At 47.3% G+C, this 19,075-nt stretch overlaps 1 protein-coding gene across 4 annotated transcripts in view; it reads left to right on the top strand.

The window, feature by feature from the left end:
• The window catches only part of hdhd3 (haloacid dehalogenase-like hydrolase domain containing 3), a 49,198-nt gene extending 30,627 nt beyond the window's left edge, over positions 1-18,571 (top strand). Inside the window, exons 2-7 of one of the 4 annotated variants that reach the window (XM_052037110.1) lie at positions 8,973-9,038; positions 10,185-10,226; positions 12,180-12,226; positions 16,297-16,326; positions 17,638-17,746; positions 18,035-18,571. In XM_052037110.1, coding sequence (XP_051893070.1) covers positions 10,221-10,226; positions 12,180-12,226; positions 16,297-16,326; positions 17,638-17,746; positions 18,035-18,085 — 243 coding nt within the window. In that variant the 5' untranslated portion in view covers positions 8,973-9,038; positions 10,185-10,220 and the 3' untranslated portion in view covers positions 18,086-18,571. The remainder of the gene's footprint in view (positions 1-8,972; positions 9,039-10,184; positions 10,227-12,179; positions 12,227-16,296; positions 16,327-17,637; positions 17,747-18,034) is intronic. The other 3 variants (XR_007958056.1, XR_007958057.1, XR_007958058.1) reach the window with 3 other exon arrangements.
• Positions 18,572-19,075: the final 504 nt, after the last annotated feature.

The raw sequence follows: 19,075 nt of genomic DNA, 5'->3' as shown, positions 1-19,075 counted from the left end.
CCAAATGTTCCACGATGGAACCCAAACGACACTTCAGTGTTTACTCGGTAGTGACTTCCTCACCCCGAAAAGCATCCGAACCGTGGTCGTCCACTCACAAATACCTGTTTCCTTCTACAGGTCAGCAACAAAGTGAACTCCACCGGATTACTTCCAACTTCCATACATGGATTTCAGTGGTAAACACAGTTATTGTTTCTCATCCATCGATAGAGAAAACAAGCAGGCTGGTGTCTCTCTCCCTTCTCTCTCTCTCTTCTTCTTCTTCTTCAACAACGTCATTACGTCCTTTATCTTCTATTGACGTAAGCACGCCCCACACACACATACACACACACTCTCTATCTTAAAGGGACTTTCACTGAGTCCGTAACAGGTGCAAAACGGGCTGGAGTGTTCAGGGACATCTTCAACCTCTCGTTTTGCAGTCTGAGGTTCCCACCTGCTTCAAGATGCCATCGATTATAGTGTGTTCAAGAAGAGCAGAGTGACCTGCCTCAATGATTACCAGCCAGCAGTGCTTACACCCACTATAGTGAACTGCTTGGAGAAGTCGGTTCTGGCTCAGGAATCAACTCCTGCCTCAGTAAGGACTGGACCCACTTCAATTCACCAATTGCCACAATAGGTCTACAGCAGACACTATCCGATTGGCTCTCCACTCTATTCTGGACCATCTGGACAACTGGAACACTACATCAGGGTGTTGTTCATTGACTACAGCTTGGTGTTCAACACCAAAATCCCCTCAAAACTTATCATCAAGCTCCAAGACCTGGGCCTCTTCACCTCCCTCTGCAATTGGATCCTTGACTTCCAAACTGAGAGACCACAATCAGTGCGGATGGGAAACATCATCTCCTCCTCACTGACCATCAACACAGGTGCACCTCAGGCCTGCGTGCTTAGCCCCCTGCTCTACTCTCTCCATACCTATGACTGTGTGAATAAGGTTAGTTCCAACACCATCTACAAATTCCCCAACGAAACCACTGTTGTTGGCAGAATCATGGATGGTGACGAGGTGGTGTACAGGAGTTAGATAGGTCTGTTGGTTGAGTTGTGTCTCAAGAACAGCAGGACCAAGGGACTGATCGTGGATTTCACTACGGGGAAGCCAGGTGAACATGCACCATCCTCACTGAAGGGACTGCGGTGGAAAGGGTGAGCAGCCTCTGGTTCCTGGGTGCCAGCATCTCAGGTGACCCATCCCGGGCTCAGCACACAAGCGCACCAGTGTCTCTACTTTCTTTGAAGTTTAAGGAGATTCTGTATGTTATCGAGGACTCTGACGCACTTCTGCAGCTGTACAGTAGAAACCTTTCTGACTGGTTGCATCAGGACCTGGTATGGAAGCTCCAGTGCACAGGAAAGCAAGAGACTACAGAGAGTGGTGGACTCAGCCAGTTCCATCACAGGTACAGCTCTCCCCACCATCGAGGACATCTACAAGAGGAAGGGAACATTCGTCATCAGGGACCCCACCATCTAGGCCATGCCATCTCAGTGCTGCCATTGGTCAGGAGGTACAGGGGCCTGAAGACCCACACCTCAAGTTCAAAAACAGCTTCTTCCCCACTGCCATAACGTTCTTGAACTGACCTGAAAAAGCTTAGCACCACCCCAAACTATGATTTTTGTTCTCTTTCTCAGTCTTGCACTGGTGTCATTATGTTTATTTTGTTGTACAGTTTGCACATGTGTAACTTAAGTATAATTTTGGTTAATTTAAATTTATGTGAACTTTTTGTTCTTCTCTGTAATGTACTGTGCTGCTGCTGCAAAAAGCTAATTTTCATGGCATTTATACTCGGCGTATGTATGCCCATGACAGAAGAGATCGGCGAAATAGACCAGGAGGCAGGGGAGCGCTGATATTGAAGGTCGAGATAGAGACAGCAGAGAGGAAGGATCGAATCTCAGAGAGGAGCTGAGAAATAGCCAGGGATAGAACATTGCTGGAGGTTGTTTATGGGCCACAGTCTGAGTATGGGCTTGTGGAGACTAATTCCCTTCCTGTTGAAAGCAGGAACACCAACCCTGGCTCAGTGTGCTGAGCTCCAGCCTCGTGAGTCAAATGGCTAGGAGTTCATCCCACTCCAGAGACCCAGGTACACAATGTAAGTTGAAACTCTAGTGTGTGCCACCCCATTTGAAGCTCCACTTTTCAGGTGAGATGTTAAACCATGGCCTCATGAGCCCTCTCAGATGGAAGTAGAAGATCCTACAGCACTATTGCAAAGAAGGGCAGCGCAGTTTTTACTTGTTCCCTGACTGATAATCTCCCTGTGGTCACCATTGACCAGAACCTTAACGAGATCAACCATAGGAACACAATGATTACAAAAGCAAGTCAGAGGTTGGGTGTTCTGTGGCAGCACCTCCTGACACCCCAAAATGTACAAAGTGCAAGCAGGGAGGGTAATGAAATACTCTCCAGTTGCCTGGATAAGTGTAACTCCACAAACACTTGACAAACAACAGGACAAACAAAGCACTTGATTGGAATCCCATCCACCACCCTAAACATCCACTCCCTCCACCACGGACACATGGTGACTGCAGTGTGTGCCATCTACTGAATGCACTGAGTTATTCGCCCAGGCTACTCCAACACAACCTGGGTTGAGCAGGTGAAGGCACCAACAGAGTAAAACCTCCTGTTATTCAGCATTAAAATGGATGTATATCTCCATGAAGTCGATGTGGAGGTCACTCCACCGGTACACACCATGGGCAGTGCATCTAGATGGGTGAGGATGATGTTGTGTGCTGTTTGATTGATCTCATTTTCAGCTTTAGCCCCCAAATGTCCTCAAACAGCATCCCACATCACCCCTGCAGCCCGATTACAGCACCCGTGTCATTCAAACAGATTACCCAATGAGGTTCTCACTGCCCCACTGATGGACACATCGGGCGCACACAGAGACAGTTGAATAACTGCAACAACACTGACTGTGTTTTGTACAGAAACTTTCCTTTATTCATTATCTCGGCTTTCCTATCAACTTTATGTAAAATCAGCTTTGTTTCAGTTCTCCAGGTGAAATGATTTCAGAATGGATAATTGAGTAAAAACAATGTCTGCTGACATTTATCGAGAGATTGGATGAATGGGAAATTTACATTCTGCTATTGTTATCTATAACAGTTTGGACTAAAGTTTGTCTCAGCCAAGTGAGATTAGAACCCTCACTGTCAGCAGTGAGTGTGTGTCTGTGGCTGATAGGTGGTTCCTCGGAGGGGACTGAGACTTCTTTGGATGGGACGTCAATATGACGATCACATGACAGACTGGCCTTTCCGTACAACGAACAAAACCACAGGCCAAAGCTCGGATAGATGGAAGTAAGTGTAAAATCCGCAAGTTAACCCCGACAGGTGTAAGTCATGTCTTGTGGGTAGTGGGTCGGTGGAGATTGGGTGGAAACTTCACAAGCTGGACCCTTAACCTGGTCATTTTCCATATTCCCTGAATGACCCCGAGACATCAGAACGGCGGCAGACTGTCCAAGATGGGAGGAAGCGCCTGCAGAAGAGTGGCCCATATGGGTCGATGTCTGCAGCAAACCTGCATCGGGATCCACAGGGCAGGAGCGTTGGGAGGAGCCTCACAAAGAGTCAGGGAAATGCACCTCCGGATTAACTCATGCGATGGCCATCATCAGTGGCCTGGAGCAACTCCGCAGCAAGGAGGCTGAGGTGAAGAAACTGAGGGAGCAATTGAGTGAGAGAAAGGAGGAGTTTGAAAAGGTGAGGCTCAAGGTGGCAGAGCAGGAGCAGAGACATCAGGTGAATCAGCTCCACATGGGACAATTTCGGACCCAGTGTGAGGGCAAATCGGGGCGCAACGTGTAGTCCGGGATGGAAATGCAGTCCAAGGTGGTTCACCTGGGATATTCTATAAAAACCACCCTCAATACATCCAAGTAGATTGGTGGAGCGTGGGGGACAAGAGAAACAATACATTTGAGTGGATTTACAGGGCTCTTACAGGAGGGATACGGGACGGACCTGTTAGAGTTTACAAATGGGAAGGTAGCATGTCACCACCCAGCCATTTTAATCAACCTCCAACTAGATGCAGAGCACGTCCCAGGCTCTGACATCGTGCAAAAGTGTCAGTTTTCATTTGACCCGCCAAATTGGTGTATTTGAGTCCCGAAGATGAAGGCCTGATAGGGGTTCCTACGGGGACTTATATGGATAGGGTCTGTGCAATGGGGGAACCGTGGGTAAAACCCACAGAGATGATGGAGGATCCAGAAGCGCAGGGTACACTCACAGACTGTGCGCGGGCATTCGCAAACCACCAACTGTGGTTACACACAGGGAGAGACAGTGATCGAGGTTCCGACCTGAATCCCCAAAGGTAATATGGCTTCCCTCGGTAAACTTCCCTTGGTGAGGTGGCCAAGGTCATAAAGAGCCTGCTGCAGCAGGGAGTTCTGCACCCGAGATCTTCTGCCATTTGCCATTTCTCTGCTCAAATTTCCAACTGATCTTTATCCTGCTCTATCCTTTGACAATCTTCCCTGCTATCCATAACTCCACCAATTTTCATGTCATCTGCAAACTTTCTAATCTGACCACCTACAGTTTCAACTGAATTGTTAATAGATATTACAAACTGCAGAGGTCCCAGCACTGATCCTTGCAGAACATTGCTGATTACAGACCTCCAGTCAGAAAAACACCGATCTGCCACTGCTCTCTGTCTTCTATGGCTAATAGAATTCTGTATCCAACTTAACAACCCACCATGGATACCATTATCTTCTGCAGCAGCTCACCATGAGGGACCTTGTCATGTAAAGTCCATGGAGTCAACATCCATGGCCCGACCTTCATCAATCATCTTCATCACTTCCTCAAAACACTCCATCAAATTTGTTAGACAGGACCTGCCCTGCACAAATTCCTGTTGACTATCCCTAATAAGTCAATGCTTTTTCAAATGCAAGGAAATCCTGTCCCTGAGGATCTTCTCCAAATGCAGCCTAATAAAGGGACAAATCTGATGTCACACAAGCTGTGCCAATTGGTAATGACACTGAGGCCTAACCAGTGCTCCTTAAAGGGATGTGGAGAAAACTGGATCCGTCTCCTTTTAGGAAAAGCAAAAAAAACTGCAGTTGCTGCAAATGTGAAATAAAGAAGGCAATTGCAGCAAATCCTCAGCAGGTCAGGCAGCATCTGTGAAAAGAGAAACAGAATTCATGTTTCATGCAGAAGACCCTTCAGCAGAACTGGTTCCACAGATGCTGCCTGACCTGCTGAGTGTTTCCAGCTCCGTCTCCTTTTAATGTGTATGATCCAGATTTCAATTCATTTACAAACAGGACCACGATGTAAAGTGCCCTGCAAGGAATAAATGCCCAGCAGCATCGTTCAGGGTGTGTTATTGAAAGCCATCCAGTGCACTCACTGTTCCTCCATACTTCAAGGTCAAACACGGAAACTCTAGTCTTCTTCACACAGTGATTTTGCTCACCAGAGCATGGGGCCAGAAGGAGGTTCCACTGTGCTTTGGGGAGGGTTTTGATTCCTCACGGCTGGGATTTGATTTCCATGAAGCGACGAATAGCACCCACAGCCCAGAGTTCCCGGGCTTAGGATGAGGTGGAAATGTAGGCTGTCGGAGGTTGTAGAGGCAGAGTGGGTGAAGCCAGCAGGGAGCTGAAGACCAACACAGGGATTGAAATCTGATACAAATGAATATAATCTGACAGGAAGCAGTGATGGGCAGAGTGACTGCAGTTAGTTCTGCTGCCTCACAGCTCCAGGGACCCGTGTTTGATCCTGACACTCAGCGCTGTCAGTGTGGGGTTTGCATGTTCCCCCTGTGACTGTGGGTTTGCCCCGGGTGCTCCGGTTTCCTCCCACATCCCACAGACGTGCAGGCTGGGAGGTTAATTGGTTCCTGTAGATTACCCCTGGTGTAAGTGGGTGGAAGGAGAATCTGGCAGAGTTGAGAGAGGAGGTTACAGCACAATGGGGTTGATGGGGTTTCTATGAGAGCCGGCGTTTACTCGATGGCCTCCTTCCATGTTTTAAGAAAATACCACAAAATATGTGAGACAGTGGTCGGGAAGATGCGTTCTCCACAAGTGGAGGTCAGGTTCCTCCAGACTAAAGCACAGGCATTGATCAGGAATAATCGTTTCAGATGTTGAAGAGCAGGTGGGGCTGCTGATATTGTTGGGGGGAAATACTTGGTGGGAAGGGTCTGGTGTGTAGAATTCTGTTGTAAGATCACAGCCCAGAAACAGTGTCTCTCCCACCACAGACGCTGCCTGACCCACTGAGTATTTCCAGCCTCTGCACTTCTGATCATTGGGATTTGAAGATTGGTCCTGGGTCACACACGGTCCCGAGGTTCTGCGTGACCTGGTGCAGTGTGAAAGTGGGCAGACTGGGGATGGGGGGACTGGGGAGGAAGTGGAGCTGGTGATGGTGGGTCTCATTGGATCAAGGTCTGGGACAAGAAGGGATTCTGTAAAATGAGCACACACTTGGAAATATGTCCAGATCTCTCTTTGTGCTGTGGGATGGGTTGAAACCAAACTGGGTGGTCAGATCTCACTGAGAGAGCGTGGGATGGCCTGGGGGTGTGGGGGGATGCTACGCTTGAGGATCTGAGTGAGGAGCGGGACGTGTGAGGAGATTTGTTGCAGAGAACCAATTTGGCTGAGGGTGTTCTGAGGAGAGGTGAGGATTCGGTTTGAGCTGAGAAACCACTTTCCTTCAGTACGGCGAGCTGTCAGTGATGGAAGGAGCAGGGTCCAGGCAGCAAACACGGAATGGCCAAGAGTTGAGCAGGTTCCAGAAGTGGGCTCAGGGGTGGATGGTGAGGAACTGGGGACCTGGGAACGGTTCTGGGGAACACCATAAGACATAGGAGCAGAGTTAGGCCATTCGACCCATCAAGTCTGCTCTGCCATTCAATCTTGTCTGATTCTGATTCATTTTTCCTTCTCAACTCCATTCTCCTGCTTCTCCCCATGACCTTTGACAGCCTTACTGATCAAGAACCCATCACCCTCCGCTTTAAATGTATGCAATGACTTGGCCCCCACAGCCGTTTGTGGCAATGAATTCCACAGATTCACCACCCTCTGGCGAAAGAAATTCCTCCTCATCTCAGTTCAAAAGGGACGTCCTTCTGAGGCTGTGCCCTCTGGTTCTAGACTCTCCCACTGCTGGACACATCCTCTCCACATCCACACTATCCAGGCCGTTCCATGTTCGGCAGGTTTCAAAGAGATCCCTGCTCATCCTTCTAATCTCCAGTGAGTACAGGCCCAGAGCCATCAAACGCTCCTCATATGTTAACCCTGTCGTTCCGAGGATAAGTCTTGTAAACATCCTCTGGACCCTCTCCAATGCCAGCACATCCATCCTTCGATATGGGGCCCAAAACTGCTCACAATACTCCAAATGTGGTCTGACCACCTCCTTACTGAGCCTCAGCATTACATCTTTGCTTTTATATTCTAGCCCTCTCACAACGAGTGCTAACATTGCATTTGTCTTCCTTACTAATGGCTCAAGCTGCAAGTTAAACTTTAGGGAATCCTGCACTAGGATTCTCAAGTCCCTTTTACCTCCGAATTCTGAATTCACTCCCCATTTATAAAATAGTCCATGCCTTTATTCCTTCCACCAAAGTGCATGACCCTACACTTCCATGCACTGTATTCCACCTGCCACTTCTTTGCCCATTCTCCCAACCTGTCCAAGTTCTTCCTCAGACTCCCTGCTTCCTCAACTTCACCTGCCCCTCCACCTATCTTTGTATTGTCCACAAACTTGACCACAAAGCCATCAATTCCGTCATCCAGATCAGTAACATATAACAACATATAAAAGTAGCAGACCCAACAACGATCCCTGCGGAACACCGCTAGTCACCAGCAGCCAACCTGAAGAGGCATCGTTTATTCCCTCTCTTTGCCTTCTGCCAGTCAACAAATCTTCTATCCATGCTAGGACCGTTCCTGTAATACCATGGGCTCCTATCTTGTTTAGCAGCCTCATCTGCGGCACCTTGCCATAACCCTTCAGAAAATCCAAGTAAACAACATCCACTGACTCTCCTTTCTCTATCCTGCCTGTGACTTCCTCAAAGAATTCCAACAGATTTGTCGAGCAAGATCTCCCCTTAAGGAAGCCGTGCTGACTTTGGCCTATTTTATCATGTGCTTCCAAGTACCCTGAAACCTCATCCTTAATAATGGACTCATCTTACCAACCACTGAAGTCAGGCTAACTGGCCCAGAATTTCTTTTGTCACCCTTCCTTCTCAAAGAGTGGAGTGAGCTTTGCGGTTTTCCTGTCCTCTGGATCCATTTCTGAATCCAGCAGCACTGGGAGAGGAAAGGGAGAATTGCTGGAACTGGTGTGGAGGTGGTCTCAGTGTTGAATTGGGATTATTATAACCACTGACTCCCCCTCCGCCCTCAGCGACTCCACACCCTTGGATCTGCACGTCTCACCCTGACTTTCTCAGATGAGCAGCTTTCTGCATTTAAATAACAGGAATGGAAATAAGAAGTGAAAGAACAATAAAAGCTTTAACAATGTGAGGTTTGATATCTGATGGTTTTTTTGGCTATGACCTGGAACCCGATTACCGACTTGGTGATCACCGTAGTGACAATAGACAAAGGTATTCCTGGAAACTGAGGGTGGGGGGTGGGGGCAGCTCTGAGATGTGATGATAAGAGGAGATTTAAAGGGCAGGAGGAACAGCAGCTCACCACTCGACATCTCAGCTTGCAAAAATGAAGGCATTCTCTCTTCTCGGGCTGTTGGCCATGTTGTCTGTGGTCGCCCTCTATTCTGCCGGGGCAGGTGAGTGACTCCAACACTAATTCTCTTCCTTTGAAGTCTGGTCTCAACCAAGGCTCAGAATAGTATGACACTAACAGGTCAGGATACATTACAGCCTGTTCTATTTATTCCAGAGGAGGTCCTGAGGGAGGAGAACCATCCCGATGCCACCCTGACGGAGGTCGAGATGCGAGAGCTGGGTAAGTCTTCACATCTCATTCTGTACCTTTCTGTACTGACCGTTTTTGGGTGAGGTTCCCCTCCCAGCATTTTCCCGGCTCTGCTCTCACTCTGGGAACCACACTTGAGGGCAGAGCTCGATATGGAAAAGACAGGTCGAACATATTTCTACTCTTAGTCACTGACCTTCCCTACTGACGGACCCTGTCAGAGCCAGCACCCTGGGTGGGACCCTCTCCCCAGTGTCACAGCCTGACGTCACCTTCTGCCCAGTCCCAGGCTGGGTTCTGGAGGTTGGGGTTCCAATGCCAGTGAATGCCCCCCAGTGTCTTCAGCACTGGGCTTGGATGGGTAAACACCTGAAATACCAGCAAGGCTTCGTGTGTTGTCCTGGGATAACATTTGTGGAGAAGGGAAGGAATGTGATGGACTGAAGTTGAAGTGTGGGGCCACCTCTCCGTTCACTGTGTTCAATGAGAGGGGAATTGAGGGTTCCTGAGGTTTCCATTGGTGGGGAACCTGTCCTGCCATACGAAGCCTGGGGAAATCTGGAAGAAGAACTAAGGAGAAGTCAGCACCCATCTCTCCTAATTCTTCATCGCAATTCGGTGATGGTGTGTAATTCCAGAAATTTAGGCTTCGTGCAGGAATTTATCATCCATTGGAGAGCATCTCTCATTAGCTTGGAGTGGGCAGTGAATTAGGGTGGGAGTTGGGGCGAGGATCTTTAACATTATTCAGTGTTCCGCTGGCGTAGATATGAAGTGGATGCTTGTGTTTGTTGAGGAGACAGGAACCAGGAACTGCTCTCACATGATGAACACCAGTAAATCCAGCAGGAAATTCCAGGGAAACTGCTCAACCAGAGAGTAGCGAGTGTGTGAAACCTGCTTCCACATGAAACCAATTAACCTGTTCTGATTGAGGAGCTGAAGGAGCAAGCGGAAGGGTTTTCTGATGGGGTGAGGTGAAGCAGGGTTGCACAGGACGTATCTGGAGCATGAACCCATCTGGAACAGGTGGGCTGAATGGCCTCCAAAGACGAAGCAACAAAGATGCCTATTCTGTTCTCTGAATCATGGGAATTTGTGGGTATAATTGACAATGTGAGGAACTCATCTGTATTGATAACATCACGGACATACAACACTGTCTCTCTGTTTCAGAAAAGAGGATTCCTCCCTTGGATTCATTGAATCAAGATGCAGGTAAGCATTTGGAACATCAGCTGGTCGTGGTGTCGCTCACTAATAAACAACTGCTGGTGCACAGATTGCTGTACAAGTGAGAGAAGTGAGAGCCCTTCCATTGTAAGCAACTGAAAAGAAAGAATCTTCAGGATTCTGATTTATTTCCCAGGACAAAGCTGCTTCCAATGGAATAATAACCCAATGATGTGCCTGCCCCCTCTGCTGCACCCACTCATCCCCAGGAATGAGAGGGATTCTCAGCAGCAGGCCTGTTGTTTCCTTCAGGTCAGGCCTCACTGACCAATTTCTTCATCACTTGCTTCCCTCCCCGGTGAAAGATGCTGGAAACGGGCCCTTCAGCCCACCAAGCAGAGGAAAGCCCAGTGAGGAGATTGAATGGTTCTCCATGACTTCATTAGCTGAAGGATTGTGGGTGTGGGGGAGCAGGGAAATCTTCCACACTCAACGCTTCAGTTAATGGACAAGTCATGGAGTCATAGAGAGATATTGGACGGAAACAGGGCCTTTGGCCCATCAAGTCCGCACCCATCATCAACCACCAATTCACACTCATCCTCCGTTAATCTCATTCTCCTTACATTCTACCAACTCCGCCCAGATTCTGCAATTCACCTGCACACTCGGGAAATTTGCATTGGCCAATTAACCTACAGACCTGCGCTTGTTTGTGATGTGGGACGAAACAGGAGCACCCGGAGAATACCCACGCAGTTACAGGCAGAAAGTACAAACTCCACACAGACAGGGTTGCCTGGCAGACGTGCTGAGTGTTTCCAGCTTTTAATTAGACGCTGATAGTGTTTGGCAGAAAACATTGTTCTCGGAGGTGGGAAGGGTCTGGTGTTTGGAATTCTGTTGTGAGATCCTCACCCAGAACCGGTGTCTCTCCCACCTCAGACGCTGCCTCCCGACTGAGTATTTCCAGCATCTACAGTTCTGATCACTGGGATATGAAGATTGGTCCTGGTTCACACAGGGTCCCGAGGTTCTGCGTGGCCTGGTGCAGTGTGAATGTGGGTAGACTGGGGTTTGGGGGAGTGGGGAGGAAGCAGAGCTGGCGATGGTGGGTCTCATTGGATCAAGGTCTGGGGACAGGAAGGGATTCTGTTAAACGAGAACACATTTGGAAATATGTCCAGAGCTCTCTTTGTGCTGTGGGATGGGTTGAAACCATACTGGATGGTCAAGTCTCACTGAGAGAGAGTGGGATATGCTGGGGGGGTTGGGCGAAGCTACATTTGGGGATCTGAGTGAGGAGATGGACATGTGAGGAGACATTGCAGAGAACCAGTCTGGCTGATGGTGTTCTCAGCAGGGGGTGTGGATGTTGGTCCTGAACTGAGAAGCCACTTTCCTTCAGTACAACGAGCTGTCAATGATGTAAGGAGCAGGGTCGGGGCAGCAGACACAGATTGGGCAAGAGTTGAGCATGTTCCTGGGGTGGGCACGGGGGTGGATGGAGACAAACTATGGGGAAATGGGGACCTGAGAACGGGTCTGGGGAAAAGTGAGAAACACTGGGAGAGGAACGGGAGAATTGCTGGAACTGGTGTGGAGGTGGTCTCAGTGTTGGACTGGGATTATTTTAACCACTGACTCCCCCTCTGCCCTCAGCAACACTACAGCCTCAGATCTGCACGTCTCACCTTGACTTTCTCAGATAAGCAGCTTTCTTCATTTGAATAACAGGAATGGAAATAAGAAGTGGAAGAACAATGAAAGCTTTAACAATGTGAGGTCTGATGGGTTTCTGTCATTACCTGGAACCCGATTACTGACCTGGTGATCACCGTAGCGACAATGGACAAAGGTATTCCTGGAAACTGAGGTGGGGGTGTAGGGGGGCAGCTCTGAGATGTGATGATAAGAGGGGATTTAAAGGGCAGGAGGAACAGCAGCTCACCACTCGACATCTCAGCTTGTAAAAATGAAGGCATTCCCTCCTCTCAGGTTGTTGGCCGTGTTGTCTGTGGTCGCCCTCCATTCTGCCGGGGCAGGTGAGTGACTCCAACACTAATTCTCTTCCTTGGCAGTCTGGTCTCAACCCAGCCCCAGAATAGTACGACACTGAGAGGTCAGGATACATTGCAGCCTGTTGTATTTATTCCAGAGGAGGCCGTGCGTGAGGCGGATGGGTCCAAATCCGCCCTGACGGAGGTCAATTTTGAGTAAGCTTCCCCTCCCACCATTTCCCCGGCTCTGCCCTCACTCTGGGAACCACATTTGAGGGCAGAGCTCAATATGGAAAAGACACGTTGAGCCTATTTCTCCTCTCAGTCACTGACCTTCCCTACTGACGGACCCTGTCAGAGCCAGCACCCTGGGTGGGACCCTCTTCCCAGTGTCACAGCCTGACATCACTTTCTGCCCAGTCCCAGGCTGGGTTCTGGAGGTTGGGGTTCCAATGCCCGTGAATGCCCCCCAGGGTCTACAGGAGGGGGCTAGGATGGTGAAACACCTGAAATACCGACAAGGCCTCTGTGTTACATAAGAACATGAGAATTAGGACCAGGAGTAGGTCATCTGACCGTCAAGCCTGCTCCGCCATTCTATAAGATCATGGCTGATCTGGCCGTAGACTCAGATCCTCCTCCCTGCCTTTCCCCATAACCCTTAAATCCCCTACTATGTAAACATCTATCTAACTGTGGATTAAATTATTTAATGAGGTGGCCTCTACTGCTTCCCTGGGACGAGAATTCCACAGATTCACTACTCTCTGGGAAAGCAGTTTCTCCTCCTCTCCATCCTATATCTACTCCCCCGAATCGTGAGGCTATGTCCCTTAGTTCTAGTCTCACCAGTGGAAACAACCTTCCTGCCTCTATCTTATCTATCCCTTTCATGACTTTATATGTTTCTATAAGATCCCCCTCATTCTTTTGAATTCCAGCGAGCATGGTCCCAGATGACTCTATCTCTCCTCATGGGCTCACCCCCTCATCTCTGGAGTCAGCTTGGTGAATCAACTCTGCACCACCTCCTAAGCCAGTCTATCTTTTCTCAAGTAAGGAGACCAGAACTGCACGCAGTACTCCAGGTGCGGCCTCACCAGTGCCCTGTACAGTTGCAGCATAACCTCCCTGCTCTTAAATTCAATCCCTCTAGCAATGAAGGCCAACATTCCGTTTAACTTCTTGATAACCTGTTGCACCTGCAAACAAGCCTTTTGTGATTCATGCTCAAGCACTCTCAAGTCCCTCTGCACAACAGCATGCTGCAATCTTTCACCATTTAAATAATAATTTGATCTTCGACTTTTCCTTCCAAAATGAATGTCCTCACATTTCCCAACATTGTCCTCCATCTGCCAGTCCCTTGCCACTCACTGAACCTATCTATATCTCTCTGCAGACTCTCCGCATCCTCTGCACGATTTGCATTCCCACTCAATTTAGTGTTAGCAACAAACTTAGCTATGCTCCACTCGACCGCCTCTTCCAAATTGTTAATGTATGAACAGTTTCATTCCCAGCACTGCCCTGTGCAGTACCCCGCTCACCACTCATTGCCAACAAAAGGAACACTCATTTATCCCAATTTTCTGCCTTTATTGGTTAACGAATCCCATATCCATGCCAATATATCGCCCTCAACTCCATGCATTTTAAAGATAAGTCTGTGATGCGGCATCATATCGAACACCTTCTGGAAGTCCAAGTATACAACATCCACCAGATCCCCTTTATCCATTGCGCCTGTTCTATCCTCAAAGAATTCCATTAAATTTGTCAGACAGGACCTGCCCTCCTGAATCCATGCTGTGTCTGCCTGATGGAACCATTTCCATCCAGATGTTTTGCTATTTCTTCCTTAATGATAGCTTTAAGCATTTTCCCGACTACAGACGTTAAGCTAACCTAGCATTTGGTTACCTGCCTTTGCCTACTTCCATTTTTAAACAGTGGCGTAACATTGGCTGACTTCCAATCCTCTCGGACATGCCCAGAATTCAAAGAATTTTGGTAAATTATCACAAACGCCCTGACTGTAACTTCCGCCATTTCTTTCAATACCCTGGGATGCATCAGGGGATTTATACACCTTTAGACCCACTGGTTTGCTCAACACTACCTCGTATTGTCCTGGGATAACAATTATGTAGAAGGGAAGGAATGGGATGGACTGAAGTTGAAGTGTGGGGCCGCCTCTCTGTTCACCGTGTTCAATAGAAGGAGAATTGAGGGTTCCTAGGGTTTCCATTGGTGGGGAACCTGTCCTGACACACACAGCCTGGGGAAATCTGGAAGAACAATTAAGCAGAAGTCAGCACCCATCTCTCCCAAGTCTGCATCCCAAGTCGGTGATGGTGTGCAATTCCAGAAATGTAGGCTTGATGCAGGAATTGATAGTCATTGCAGAGCATCTCTCATCAGCTAGGATTGGGCAGTGAATTAGGGTGGGAGTTGGGGCGAGGATCTTTAACGTTATTCAGTGTTCCGCTGGCGTAGATATGAAGTGGATGCTTGTGTTTGTTGAGGAGACAGGAACCAGGAACTGCTCTCACATGATGAACACCAGTAAATCCAGCAGGAAATTCCAGGGAAACTGCTCAACCAGAGAGTAGCGAGTGTGTGAAACCTGCTTCCACATGAAACCAATTAACCTGTTCTGATTGAGGAGCTGAAGGAGGAAGCGGAAGGGTTTTCTGATGGGGTGAGGTGAAGCAGGGTTGCACAGGACGTATCTGGAGCGTGAACCCATCTGGAGCAGGTGGGCTGAATGGCCTCCAATGATGAAGCAACAAAGATGCCCATTCTGTTCTCTGAATTTTGGAAAATTGTGGGTATAATTGACAAAGTGAGGAACTCATCTGTACTGATAACATCGCGGACATACAACGCGGTCTCTCTGTTTCAGATGAGATGTTGCGTCAATTCTTACCAAAGAATCAGCTTGGAGGTAAGCATTTGGAACATCAGCCGGTCGTGGTGTCGCTCAATAATAAACGACTGCTGGTGCACAGACTGCTGTACAAGTGAGAGAAGTGGGAGCCCTTCCATTATAGCAACTGAAAAGAAGGAATCTTCAGGATTCTGATTTATTTCCCAGGACAAAGCTGCTTCCAATGGAATAATAACCCAATGATGTGCCTGCCCCCTCTGCTGCACTCACTCATCCCCAGGAATGAGAGGGATTCTCAGCAGCAGGCCTGTTGTTTCCTTCAGATCAGGCCTCACTGACCAATTTCTTCATCACTTGCTTCCCTCCCCGGTGAAAGATGCTGGAAACGGGCCCTTCAGCCCACCAAGCAGAGGAAAGCCCAGTGAGGAGATTGAATGGTTCTCCATGACTTCATTAGCCAAAGTATTGTGGGTGTGGTGGAGCAGGGAAATCTTCCACACTTTACGCTGCAGTTGATGGACATGTCATGGAGTTACAGAGAGATATTGGATGGAAACAGGGCTTTTGGCCCACCAAGTCTGCACCAATCATCAACCACCCGTTCACACTCATCCTCCGTTAATCCCATTCTCCTTACATTCTATCAATTGCCTCCAGATTCTACAATTCACCTGCACACTAGGGAAATTTGCAGTAACCAATAAACCTACTGACCCGCGCATCTTTGTGATGTGGGAGGAAACCAGAGCACCCGGAGGAAACCCACACAGTTACAGGCAGAGAGTACAAACTCCACACAATCAGGATTGTACCTGGGCATGTGGCAATGTGAGGCAGTTTCTATTCATTTATTTATTCCAAGATCTTGGCTGACAATCCAGTGTAGTACCATAGGAATATTTCAAATTTGTCTTTTGCCGGAGACAGTAAACTGTGACCCATCTGCTCCCAGGGAAATTATACTCAGTATCTGAGTCAATATTCATCCCTCAAACAACTTTCCAGAAATAAATGCCCTGGTGATGATCACAATTCTATCAAACCTCGCTAAGGGCAATTTACTTCATGTTTTCTGCATCCAAGCTGTGTGTGCGCTTCAAAAGATATTTACTGGAGGTGGAGCTGAGGTGCTATGGAACGATGTGTAATGTGTAATGGAAATCATCCTTTACCAAACAGAGAGCCCAAATACTAACCGGAACCATTCTCATTCTGTTTACAGAGGAGTTGAAGAAATGATTCTTCTTCTTTGGTAAGTTTTTCCGTTCAATGAATAAAACAAAATTTAGAAGAAATGTCTGTCAGAAGGACAATACTGGAGTATTAACAGCATCACAACGGGATCAGATATTTCTGCCACCCATGGAATGTGACTCAGTTTGAGGGCTGGTGCCCCAAAGGATGTTTGGGAAATGCCTCCTGATCACAATATTTTCTCCATTATGTGTACAACATGTTTACAATAGTTTCACGCAACAAATAACCCAATTATTCTTACAATTCTCCTGCCAACAGTCACTAACCTACCTTTCAACATGCTAATGATGCTGTACCCAAAACTCTCCACCTTTGAGGTAGAATGTTGATATAACCTGTTTCTCCACAGGAGACCCTGGCTGATCCCACTTGCTCCCATAACCTTTGATACTTCAGGCAACTGAATACCTTGGAAAAGAATTGATGTTCCTTTAAGATTGGCTTGTGGCAAAAAAAATTGTTTCAGACTCCCCACACTGCACTTCCGTAATTAACCAATCATTGTTCCTCATTATCATGAAATGTTTACTGTTTCGCTTGACCTGATGAATGCTTCCAGCATTTTCTGTTTTTATACTTTACATCTCAGCTGAAAGAACAAGGGTCCTAAGTACAATTCATTGAAAGTGGGATAACATGTTGAGAGAGGAGTTAGTGAAGCACAGGAGATATTGGGATTCATAGAGTACAAAGGTTGGGAGGTTATTTTGAATTTTCACAAAATTTAGACAATTGTCAGAATTTGTGTCTCATCCTGGTCACCAGAAAGTAAGTGCAGCAGAAAAAACATGAGAGTGTTTCCGAGGATGAGGTATTCCAGCTACCGGTTTAGTCCGGAACAGATCTGGTCTTTCCCCTTGGAAGACAGAAGGTTGAGAGGAGATTTAATGGAGCTGTACAAGCCGATCGTTTTTGATCCAATAAACAGAAGCTGCTCCCATCAGCAGATAGCTGACGGATTAGGGGATGGAGATTTAAAGTAAGATGCAAAAGATACAGGGATTTGTGAGGAAGAGCTCTCTTACTCAGAGGTCAGTGATGATCTGTAGCTCCCTGCCTGGAAGTGAGTGGAAACAGTCGACCAGAGCTTCCAAAAACGAAACAGGTAGATCTTGGAGGGAAATAACTTTCAGGGCTATGAGAAAAATGTGAGGGAATGTGACAGACAAGATTTCTCTGCAAAGAGACTTTTTGAATTCCATAGATCGAATAGTCTCCCTCTTCCCATAACAACTGACTCTTAGCGCAAGTAATAGAGCAGAAATAGCAGAAACATGTAATTCTCTCTCCTTTTTTTTTAAATCAGTGCAGAAAATCTTGCACCACCACCTTCACCACCATCACCATTATCACCACCACTAGTACCACTGCTACTATCGTCATCACCGGAAAATGAAGCCATGAACCAGCACAGAGTGAGCACAAGTCATTTTCTCTCTTCTCCCGGAATCAATCCTGACCTTGGCTGCAGACATTTTGGAGTTTGCATGTTCGCTCTGTCACTGTGTGCGGTTCCTCTGGGTGCTCTGGTTTCTCAACTCTGTCCTGAAAGGGTAATGACTCATGTTGGGACAACTTAGTTTTAGATTCTGGAGAAACAGCTTCCCATCATCTTTGCTGTCAATTCCTCTCAATACCTTGCTTGTCCCATTACCTGCAGCAAGTGTACCAAAGGACTAATATTTACCTTCTGTCTCATGCAGTTTGATCGATCTGATTCACCTGGGAGAGAAGGACCGTTTAATGAATGCTGAAACTCTGAACTACAATGCCTGCTGTTCATCTGCATGTGCTAACATTGAGGAATCGCCAATCGTGCTTTAACAAGTGAAATCTGTGCTGCTGAGTTAGAAATCTCTGCTGGGTCAGTGCGACTCTGAGACACTGAATGACATCAACCTCATTCAAGTGCAAGATGTGAAAATTAGACCAAACACAATGATTAAAATTTGATATTTTAAGTTACAGTTCAGGTCGTCTAACAAACACCTGAAAACATCAAACATTTTAATGCCACATGTCCGTCCTGGACACAGGGCAGAACCCTGGAGAACACTGCTGGTTGGATCCAATAACAATTGGCTCCACTCAGCCTTTCTTTTAAACAGGAACACAGATTGAATTAGTGATGGATAAAATTCTGATTCTGAAACATTTCAAAAATAGACAAAATTTAATCCATATCAGTGATGGAATCAGTGTCTCTGCTTCTTCCTTCCCTTGCTTGCCTGTATGCCCGATATAACCTAAGCAAAGCAATTTAAAAAAGAATAAAAATAAGTGCATCAAACAGTTGTTTCTCATTTTTTCTGAGATTAATTGTCACTTTTGGCCCCCAGTGGTTCACATTGCTGCAGCATGGCCAGTCAGTATTTGGTGCTCTTTCCACAGCTGCACCATGGTAACTTGTATCAGGGCAGTATTCACATTAATGAGCACACCTCCTGTTCATCTAATATTTGCAGGGAGTCCAGGACCAGGGCTCATGTCTAAAAGGGGTGAATCATTTAAGCATGAAATGAGGAGGGATTTCTTCTCCCAGAGATTTGTGCCTCTGGATTTCCCTAACACAGAAAAATTAAATATGCTCAAGAAGTTGACTGGAGACACAAGAGACTGCAGATGCTGGAATCTGAAGTCTCTCTCAATTCCTCCCACTTTCTACAAATCAAAGGTGTTGCCACTGGGATTCACATGGGCCGCAGCTACGTTTGTCTTTTTGTTCGCTATGTAAAGCTGTCCAT

The sequence above is a fragment of the Pristis pectinata genome, chromosome 23, assembly GCF_009764475.1.
Source record: "Pristis pectinata isolate sPriPec2 chromosome 23, sPriPec2.1.pri, whole genome shotgun sequence".
Taxonomy (NCBI): domain Eukaryota; kingdom Metazoa; phylum Chordata; class Chondrichthyes; order Rhinopristiformes; family Pristidae; genus Pristis; species Pristis pectinata.
The sequence above is the reverse complement of the archived record's forward strand: the minus strand, read 5'-3'. Positions and strand labels throughout refer to the sequence as shown.